The sequence below is a fragment of the Limulus polyphemus genome, unplaced genomic scaffold, assembly GCF_000517525.1.
Source record: "Limulus polyphemus unplaced genomic scaffold, Limulus_polyphemus-2.1.2 Scaffold164, whole genome shotgun sequence".
NCBI classification, from domain to species: Eukaryota; Metazoa; Arthropoda; class Merostomata; order Xiphosura; family Limulidae; genus Limulus; species Limulus polyphemus.
The window spans coordinates 902,790-914,051 of record NW_013665774.1 but is presented as its reverse complement, the minus strand read 5'-3'; the positions used below and the strand labels follow the sequence as shown (position 1 = coordinate 914,051).

General features: G+C 28.8%; 1 protein-coding gene across 1 annotated transcript in view; it reads left to right on the top strand.

Moving 5' to 3' along the window:
• Positions 1–739: 739 nt before the first annotated feature.
• Positions 740–11,262, top strand: part of LOC106477355 (mitochondrial-processing peptidase subunit alpha-like) — a 29,505-nt gene continuing 18,982 nt past the window's right edge. Inside the window, exons 1-5 of the mRNA XM_013937937.2 lie at positions 740–826; positions 2,665–2,903; positions 6,154–6,233; positions 9,164–9,246; positions 9,576–9,678. Of these exons, the coding sequence (XP_013793391.1) occupies positions 759–826; positions 2,665–2,903; positions 6,154–6,233; positions 9,164–9,246; positions 9,576–9,678 (573 nt within the window). The 5' untranslated portion in view covers positions 740–758. The remainder of the gene's footprint in view (positions 827–2,664; positions 2,904–6,153; positions 6,234–9,163; positions 9,247–9,575; positions 9,679–11,262) is intronic.

The following is an 11,262-nucleotide window of genomic DNA, read 5'->3' as shown; positions in this document are numbered from 1 at the left end:
GTCGAAACGTTGTACATTTGCTGTTATATTAAAGTTTTTCTTCATTACCCATTCAAGCCGTCTCCAGCCATTATTAAACATTTAAATTACTTGTTTGTTTTGAAATCTTATCTTCATACAGACTAACATTAGTATTAATTATATATATAGAAATAGGATCATGTTGGAAATAAAATGTCTGAAATATCATTCTTATTAATGTATAATGTGCGCCTTAATAAACTACACTGCATTATTAAATTAGTTTTCCTAAAACTGAGTAATTTTATTTGTTATTTTCTTCTTTTTTTAATGTCAAACAATACTCAACTTTGAAACATGAATGACATATATAACTACATTATACACCTCAAATTTTGCTTCCTAATTCTTCCCATCTGTTAAAAATCAGAGTTTCTAACTGATTTGGATGGATAAATATTTTAAATGATAATATTAACAAAATAAGATTTCTTTTCTGTCATTTAATAAAGACGTGAACATTTCTTAATTCAATAAATAATTCATCAATTTAACTGGATATAATAATCGATTTTTGTCTCTAACATTATTTACCAATTCAATTGTTTTTAAGATTTCATACCCATTTATTTTTCATCAAAGTATAATTTCAATACTCATTTTTCGTTTGTTTGTTTTCTAACTATAATTAATCATTAAAATTAAAACATATATATATTTCGTAAGTTTGTGGGATAATAATTAATTTGTATTTTGCATAAGAAAATCGACCACTAGATGACGTTCCACCAGATAAAATGATGACTGGTGTAGTGAGGAGTGGAAAAATGCGTGTCTTAATTGGTTTACGAAAATTACTGTCTAGGTATGTTTTAATTGTATCTGAACAATTATTTTTTTTGCAGCTTTACAGACATGCCTAAGTCATTGAAACATTGATATCTACAAAATTTCTTGTAATTAAAATTGACAAAATTCAACATATTACCCCAAATCGTATTAGTATTACTATTAGCTCTGTTGCTAGCTGCAACTTACAAGTACAAATTACAATACACTGTTTAGATGATTTAATTGATTTTTCAGTCACAACACCAAGATACTTTTCTTCAACCACAATATTTAATGTATTCCCATTTGAATTGGAACAATAATTTGAATTGTGAAAACCTACATGTATCACTTTACATTTTAGATGGTTAAACATCATCTGCCACCTATATCAAGTTTGATCAAATAAATGGCAGCTGGTAAGAGAACTGAGAAATAAAATATAAAAAAGTTAATATCTGTCTATCTATTTTGTTATTGATAACTTGATATGTTATTTTGCATGTAATGTTTCTGATAAAAGAAATGACAGCATGTAGTACTCAGTACTCATCTTCCTTTATTGCATCATTAATTTTTAGCAAAAATACTTAAGTAGAAATTCTCACTTTTTCTGTACAAAAGACAATGTTTACTGAAAGCTTACCAAATTTTGTGAAGATACATAAATCATATCAGACGATATATTGATACAATCATATCATGACTTCACAAAACAATGCTTGTATTGTATTGTCACACTTTTATAAAAAATTAACTGCTGATAGATCTACCTATTGAGCTATAGCCTAAAAATGATTGAAATTTACTATAAAACAATTTTGGTTACTGTGTAAGAATGTATGGTATCAGTAACTTGTAAGAGGAAATGCTATATATTTTCACAGAGTCTTGAATTGTTATGTGGTAGCAATACTAATAGGTAGTAACACGATATTTTTATCTGTCATTGTCAGTATTTAGTAAGTGAAAAAATATGTTCAAGACGCATCTGAATAATAAAGTACTCGTATGAGAAATGCCACTGTCTTCACCATGTAAACTGATTGCTGAGAGTGTTTAAAGACATTTTTAAATGCATTGAGATCACACTTATTAACATGAAATTAATAAAAGTTCTTACTGCTAAGCTGTAGTTATTGAAATTCTTTTGTCAGTTTTTTAGACACAGTGGTAGTGTTTACTTTACAACCTCATGTTGGCACATTTATGTGCAACAAAAAATTATGTGAATTTGTTAAGTAACAATGTTTACATTTACCTGGTTGAGTGCTTAGTTTACAAACTTATAAAACACCCAACAGTCTTGAAAAAATGAAAAAAATCATTTTACTCATTCTTACATCCAAGATTGATTGTAATATTAGTAGAAAGTTTGTAAATATACAAGATGAAATATAAATATTTAAATTTAATTGAATGAGATTTTTGAGCAAAAAGAAATCCATTAAGTTGAGAAACAGCAACTTTTTTTTTCTAGCAGTATGAACAGAAGATTAATATTGTTCTATCCAGAGCAGCATGACAAGTTTTGAGAATTCCTAAAAGCACTGTAAGACTAACAAGTATAAAAAAAAATAATTTGATCCTTGATGGCGATGACAGTGAAGTTTGAATGAAAAATTTTAACTTTTTAATCCGTATACTAAAATTTATTTTTGTAAAAATGTTATATATATATCCTTGTTAACTTTATACTAGTAATTTTATTTACTAATGTTGATTGTGAAACTTTGAATGCATCTTACTGTGCTCAGAATGTAAAGTTGTTGTAGTATATTTTTATTATTGTTGACATATAAAATGAAAAAAGCTTGTTTTTTTCAACTGTGTATAATATATGTATAAACATATATATTTTCTCCCTACAAGTTCTCGTTCTGAATGTTTTCGAAGTCATTCATTGCGACACAAGAGCAGTGGTCCATCAACTGGTTCCTCGTCAGAAGAAATTTGTAATATATCACTGACTGATTCAGTTCCAGGTCTTCCAAAGCCAGTTTATGCTAGTGTAGCAGATCATAAGCAAGATTCTACCAGCATTACAACATTAAATAATGGTCTGCGTGTAGCATCTCAAAACAAATTTGGACAGTTTTGTACAGTAGGAGGTGCAGTAGATATGGTTCAAACTTTGATTAGAAATGTGCTTGTAATATGTAAGAAACAGGTCTATAAATTTATTGTAGGAAGTGGGGGGATGATAATTTAGATGTATGTGGGAGGAGTAAATTAAAACTATGCAGATAAAGTCGTTATCATTTCATTATTAGACTTACTGGTCCATTCACCATTTTGCAGCAATAAATTATAGGGGGGTGATATTGTTGGTTATCCCCCACTCGAAAAAAACTTGGGGGAAATACACCCCCACCCTGAGATTTACGCTCCTGGTAAGAAAAATAATGTTTGAACTGTGAAAGTGTCTGATCTAGCCTCAAAAAAGTTTCAATTAATAGCAAGTTATTTTATATTGATAAGTTATTGCAAAAAAAATGTTTTCATAAATTCTTACAACAACAGTTAAATTTAAGGCTATAATGTTACTATATACTTTTTTAATGATTTTGAATTATAACAAAAGAAAAGATTGATGATGATGAATTGTATATCATGAAAACTATAACCACTTTATTTTTTATCCATGAATCCTTTTTTTCACATTAACATTATATACATCATAGATTTATAAGCTATTAAATTTTACTTATTCTTTTTTAGCTCCCATTTTATGTCTATAATCAAATTATTCAGACTTTGAGTTGTTTTCAGAAACATTCACATTTTCTTAATTTATTCAACTTTTGGCATTATGTCTATAACAGTTTTATAATTTTTTATATGATGTTTTTATTTATCTTATATAAATTCATTTTACAATTAAGGATTAGGAATATGACAAGTTACCTTCAATTTTCACAGTTAAGGGATGCATGTGGAACTTTTTAAGGTGTTGTAATTAATTCCAACTGGTAAATGTAATCAGTTTGTGAAATTTAAGTCCTCCTATATAACTTGTGCTTTAAAACTCACAAAATTTGTAGTATAACAATACATTATGTTGTTGCTTTTGTAGCTTAGATTCACATATGTCAGAATTTAAAAGTGACAGTTTAATGCCAGGAAGACTCACAGACACATAACCTAGAGATTAGCCCCAATAATTTCTGATAAAGAAAAAAAGATCTTCATAATGCAAATTTGCTTCATTTTACACTTGGTTATTACATAAGAAAGCCAGAATGAAGACCTAATGAGTTATATAAATCATGTTTGGATTTTATTCCTACAGTCAGAACTTATCTACAAAGTAGAGACTCATTATAACAAGGAATGTGACAATTGGATATTAAAAAAATAAGGTCTTTTGTGAGAGTTTTTTGAAAATCTTTCTTGAAGGTGTCTAAAACATATGACAACAAATATTCCAGCATTCTTTAAACATAAAACTATGTAAGAAGAGATATCTTGCTGACTTTTCTTCGTTTTATGAGAAACAGCTAACTAATAATATTAAAGCTATTTTAAAGGACTTTTTAATGTGTTAAAATATGAATCGAACCCTTAAAAGATATGGATGGCAAGTTTAAAAACAAAATTATGAGACAGCTGAGCTTTTAAATATTTTGTTCTGTTGTTACAATAAAAGATATTAACAATATTTCTGACCTTAAGCATTCTATATGACATATTGGAGTTGACCTGAATCATGTACAAATTAATCTTTTGGTATTAAGTACAAAAATTGAAAAAAAATAAGGCTATAAAGTTTTTCTCAGGATTTAAAAGGAGGTTGAAGATTTGATATGGAAGCCTTTTTTCCTTTAATTTTGGTAGGTCATTAAACATTGGACAGGTGCTTGAGAATTGAAGAGTTACTAATGTTACTTCTATTTTTAAAAGGGGTGATAGGACTTGCCCTGGAAACTATAGGCTATCTAGTCTTACTTCTATAGTAGAAAAATTTGTAGAGACTGATAAAATATAAAAAAAGAGCTTTAAAAATTATTTAGTGAAATATTATATCATAAAAGAAAATCAACATGGATTCTCCGAAGAGAAATATTCTCTTATTCAGGGTTTTCAGTTGCCAGGAATCCTGAATATTTCTTGCACACATTTTAGAGTTTATGCACAGAAATTGCGTACTACAAGTGCATTTACACATGGAAATTTTGATTAATGTATAAAAAATACAAAAATGCTGCTACTGAACTTAGAGTAATCACTAATCTCAATTTACATTTTGTAGCAGGTGTTAAGTACATGTACATAGCATACATTACAAATGGCTTGATCCATATAAACAATAGTTAGCTCATAGATGTCATATAGTTTTCTGTGTGCAGAGACCTCAGTCACTTCACTAACAATGAAATGGATCAATTTGGATATTTGTAGGTGAGCTGTCAAGCAGGTAGCTTGTTTATTTGTCATGTCTGATTATTCTGGCCTTTGTATCTTCAGTTTGCAATAAAATCAAACAACTTTAATCAGATTATAAAGAAGCTTGTGTGTGAAGTGGTCAATAATTGATAATGTTAGAGTGAGCTGTTACTTGTTGCACCTTTGAAGATGATTGGTAGACTAAAGAATGCCTACTTTATACTTAGCTCTATCTGGAGAGGTCTCAGTTCTTTCTAGGTATTAGAATCATTTAATGTATGGTTTTCTTGAAGCAGGGCTCATTCCATTTAAGGTTGAGTTGTTGTTTTTCATTAGAATCTATATAAAAGTTCCTTATTTCATATTTTGTTTGTTCAACACTAGTTGTTTGGGGTTCTTTCATCTCCCAGTAGCTAATTTCTTTGTTTTCACAGATACATCCACTACAGATTGGAGTTTTTAACACGTTCTTATTTCTTAAGACATTTTTTTTTTCATGTACCTTTATTGCTGAGAAGGTACTCATTCAGAAGAAATGAGATGGTACCTACAAGTTGCATGGTAAAGTTTAATAGAAGTTTTGAAAAATGAATGTGTTATATTACATACAATATAGATACAGTTTTTGACTGAGGGGTGCTGAACCAATAAGAATATCCAATGTGTAAGAATCATGGTATATCATTCTGGGGGTTTCTTCAACTATTTAATATTAAAAAAAAATTGTAATTGAGATTTAATAATTATGTAAGATTATACATGTTAAGGTTACAAGTAGTTAACATGAAAGTTGATTTTCAGAATAATTTTTTCTTCTTAACATAATTATATGTAATTGACTGTTTTGTTTCACTGAAGAATATACTAATAAAGATGTTAATCGACGAGTGTGGTAGGTTATATTAAGTTGTCTGTATTTGTGTTTATTAACAACAGTGTAGTCAAACATGTTATTTTTATATTTTTTCCCAACAGTTGTCATTGACTCAGGTTCGAGATACGAAGTTGCTTATCCTAGCGGAATCTCTCACTTTCTGGAAAAATTGGCTTTTAATGTACGTATTTTTTGCCGTATAGTTTGTTTCTGATAGCAGTTAGTCATGTTGTTAACAAGTAGAATTTTTAACTTTTTTGTTCGACCATTATAGTGTAAAGGAAAAAACAAAGGTTTATATTTTGTACTCGTATAGTGAAAGTACTGTTTGATTTTTCTCCTATACAAATCATAAAGGTAGTATTAATCACAGGAATAACCATATTAAATTGGCAGTAGAGCTGGAACATTAGTGTTATTTGTGACCCCATTACTCCATTACATTCCTTAAAAAAAAGTACATTATTTGATTATTTTCATGACAGTCAATTTAATAATAATTTAAGTTAATCAGTTTACTTGCTACTAGCCTATTAAATCTATGATCATCTATCAGTTAACTTGCCCAGTCAAGCAACCAAGGAAAGTTATATTTATTACATATGGAGCATTATATCACTATCTGAATGATTTATTGAACCTGCTACTGGGAATATAAAGGCATGTACCACATAACTAAGCCAAAATCACTTGCTAATGCATACATGTGCAATCAAGGAAATGTGTCATTTCAAAAAATTTCTTAATCAATTTTTTTTACTCATACTTCAATTATAAGCTAGGAAAGTAAATTCTGAAATTATTTCCATTTTCTTATTGTCTTCAACTTGCTTATAGAAAAGACAGGAATACCTTGTAAACATTAAGAAGTTACACCTAGAAGTAAGATAATACTAGAATTTTATGTATACCAGGATTTGAAAGTAACAGTAGTTTGCTAGCTAAAAGCCAGTGTTTGTTAGTTCTTAGCCAGCTACCATCAAGGAGCTCTGGCATTTTCTTTTTTTTTTTTGAGTTTATAATCCAAACATGATTCAGACCAATAGACAGTGGTTAAAAATTATTATGTTTTCAGTATGTATCATATTTGATATTTATTTTCCATAGCATAAAAAATCTTTACATTCATTATGTATGTGCAGGGTTTCCATTCATTCTTGAAATTGAAAAACATTCTGGAATTTCATTTAACAATTTCTCAATCTAGGAATATATATATATATCAGATTTTTTTTTTTAATTTGGGATATCTACATAGGATTTGGGAAAATAAAATTTATAAAAATCTAAGAACCTATGGTGTTATGTTCCTTTGCTTACTAAGGTTATTTTGTCTACTCATTGGTCACATAAGTATCATTTAGTTTAGGTTGCAACACTGTGTACTATTGGCAGGTTGCATAATGTATGTCATCAACCTGTGTAAAGCTTTATCCAATCAGAAAGCTTGATACAGTTGGAATTATGACATAGTTAGATGTTGGTAAATGTTTGCACATGTTCACGACTTGCCACCCAAGCCATCAGTTGTTACAACGTCAGTGGTTGTAGTTTCAATTGATAGAACAATTTTGATAGTTTGTTTTGATAGGCAGGTTTAAACCATTTTTTTTGTTGTATGTCTGAAGACTGCTTGGGAAATTGAAATTATAGTCTCATATAGGGATCATCTGAAAATTTAGAGCCATAAATCATATTAATATACCCTGAAACAAAGTTGTTATAAGTTTGCCTTACATCTTCATATAATCAAAATGTTTACGACTAAAGCTTTCATAATTGTTAAGGCTCTAAATAAAATTTGGTGTGGCACAATATATCAAAATAAGCAAATCAACACTAATGAAACATGATTGCAAAATAACTTGTGTTTGTGTTGGCAAGAAAATAAATAGCTAATCAATTCAAATACTTATTTTGGTAAATTGTTTGATCATTTGAATTGTTAAACATGTATATTTTTCTCCATCCATTTGATTAACGTGTTTCGATGAGGTTGCACTAAGAGCAGTGCTTAAGAATATTTGCCAGAATCCCTATCAAAACAAAGCAGTGGAGGGTTAGAAAATTATTGGTTGTAATATAATATTTTTATAGAAAAAAAATAGTGCTTAACCTATGATGACAAATTTTGCAACAAGTTGTACTATTAACCCTATGCAAATATGTCATTTATAATGTTGATTATGGGCACTTGTAATTTTAAGTATGCTAGAAATTCTCAGAAAAATGTGAAATAATTCTTGAAAATTAGGAAAATATTCTGAAAACATTTAGGAATTAATCTTGAATATTTTTCTGCTGAAAGCTTAGGAACCCCCGATATAACAATATTACATGTTTTTATACAGGTAAGCAAAGTATTTGAAATTGTCAAGTATAAGACTTTCACACCTGAGCGAGTGACTTAATTTATTGAAATTGTAGCTAAAATCTTTATAAAGAGTTTGAGCAGTTTTATATCACAAGACCTGCTGTTCTCTATTCGTTCATTTTCATTAAATGAAAATGTTCTCATATATATTGTGAATTATGGTGTGTGTCTCCCGTTTAAAAAGCTGCACACACAGGCAAAGCTCAACATTTACTTTTGAAATAATGGGAAAATAGGCATGAATAATGTTGATGCCAAATTTTATTTCACAAGCAAGATATTTTACACTAATTTGTTAGGAATTAATCACACTATCGTTCGCATTTCAAAATGCGATGTAGCTTAAAGAATAAAAATGTAGATTTACTGTATGTTATTGTTTAGCATGATTGAAATGCTCAACAATTATTTTTCTTGGTGGGTGATATAAGTAGCTCAGAGTTTTGACTCTGAGTGAAGCCAAGAGTGCAACACAATTAACCTTTTTAAAGTCCATGAAATAATTTAAATTGATAGATTAACTTAAACTTTTCCCATCACTGGGGACGGGTACTTTTGTTTGTAGAACATAATGTGTAACAAATCAAAGTAAGCATAAGTATTATTCGTGTTGACAAATAGAAATTTTAGCTATAATCTTTATAAAGAGTTTAAGTAGTTTTATATCACAAAAACTGATGTTCTCTATTTGTTCAATTGTCATTAAAGATAAATTTTGTGCTGTTCTTTTTCCCTAGTCAACAAGAGATTTTCCCGATAAAGATGCAATTCTTCAAGAATTGGAAAAGCATGGTGGTATTTGTGACTGCCAAGGTTCAAGGTAAGTTTTAGTTTCATGATTTTGAAGGAAATGTAATTTGTTTATCTCTAGGTGAAGAGGTAACAGTGATTTGACTGTATGTTGAACATGAAATTTCTTACTGAATCACTTATTTCGAGTTAAAAAAGTAGTTTCGGAATAGGGATTCATAGGTCATGAGATTTCTTCTTTTGACTGTAAGTGTCCACAAGAACAGTATATGAAATAGATTAGATGCTAAATAGCATCTATTTAGAAGTTCTTAGTGTTTTTTTGTCATATTTCTCTGCTTCATGTAAGTATATTTTCTTAAGTACTGGATGTTATATTTCTGGTTTTTGTTTTGACAGAGATACCATGATTTATGCTGCTTCAGCAGATTCCCGTGGATTGGAGCCAGTCATCAAACTGTTGGCTGATGTTGTCTTAAGACCAAAGATAACAGCAGAAGAGGTGAGTTGTTTGAATTGAAGATGTAACTTTGTAAACATAATAGATTCCTAAGGTTAAACATATTGCAATGGGCTCCTGTATCACAACCTTGTAATCACCATGTAACTATGGTGGTTAAAATACTATAACTCTAAAAGTACTTAATGTATCTTCATGAAATTTTTCATGCTTTTAGTAAACGTTCAAAGTCCTTTGTAGACAAAAAATCAGAATTTTAAATCCAGTAATTTTACTAAATTTTTGTCCACAATTATATAGAGTCAGGATGCTGACTGCTCCAAGTGCAAAGTAATTTTCAAGTTAAGATTACAAATACCTTTCTTCATCTGAAAATTGTCAAATTTCATTTGCATAACCTCTAAAACTTCTGAAATAAATATCAAATGTTTTTTTTTTCAGAAAAACTTTATATTTTATCTGTTATTTTCTCTTTTCTAACAATATGTATTTGGTCAGTTTGACTGACCTTGTAACTACCAGAAAAAATTAGGAATTAAATCTAAATTGTAACAGGAAATCACAATCGTTTATTTGTACATTTATTTATACTTAATTTTATTGTTTTATTGACATTTTAATCATGTTTAACTGATAATCCCACCAGACAAGTTGTAAATCACTCGGTGAATGTACAGCTCATGATACTGTATTGAATTATATAATGCATGAGCTACTCGCTAGCATACCTCTTGAAGAATTTTTATTAGTTTCTTTTTCATTGTCTTACCTGTTCTAACCTAATAAGTTTATAATTTTTACATTTTAATTACTTTTATAATAATAAATAAAGAATACACATGAAAAACCTGGGTCTTCTATTTTTTTGCTGTCAACTGTCAATGAAACTTAAGCCTAATTTTTATACTAATGGTACTACTACACTAAATAATTTCTTATTTAATTAAATAATGCATCTAAGAACACAGAATAATAACATGTAAAAAGCAGATAATGTCCTATAATTATTATAATGTAAAAATTAGAAACTTTTTATCTTAGATTAGGTAAAATAATAATAAAAGTTTTTTATAACATATGCTCAAAAGCAGTTCCCAAGTAGTTCGTGCGTTATGTAATTCAATAGGTTAACATGAGCTATACATTCATTAAGTGAGTTACAATTAGCTCGTGCATTATGTAATTCAATAGGTTAACATGAGCTACACATTTATCAAGTGAGTTACAATTTACTTGGTGCAAATATTGGTTAGACATGACTCAAAGGACAATAAAACAATGAAATTTAAGCATAAGTAGATGTATACTGTTATGAGTTTAATGCCATTTAGGATAAACAAATGTAGTTTCATATTACAATTTGAAGTCATTCTGGAAAGAAAAAAGGTAACTTAGATTTATTTCAATTTTTTTTTTTGGTCGTTATGAGGCTAGTCAAATTGACGAACTTTGTATAGAGTTATGGTAGATAAAATATAAAGTTTTACTGAAAAAGAACATTTGAAATTTAAATGATGTATTTAAGTGTTTTACACTCACAAAAAAGAAATTCATCATTCTATAGGTATTTGAAGAACTTGCAGCATTCCGTCACAATTTAATTCTTCATATTTTTAGCCGACATAG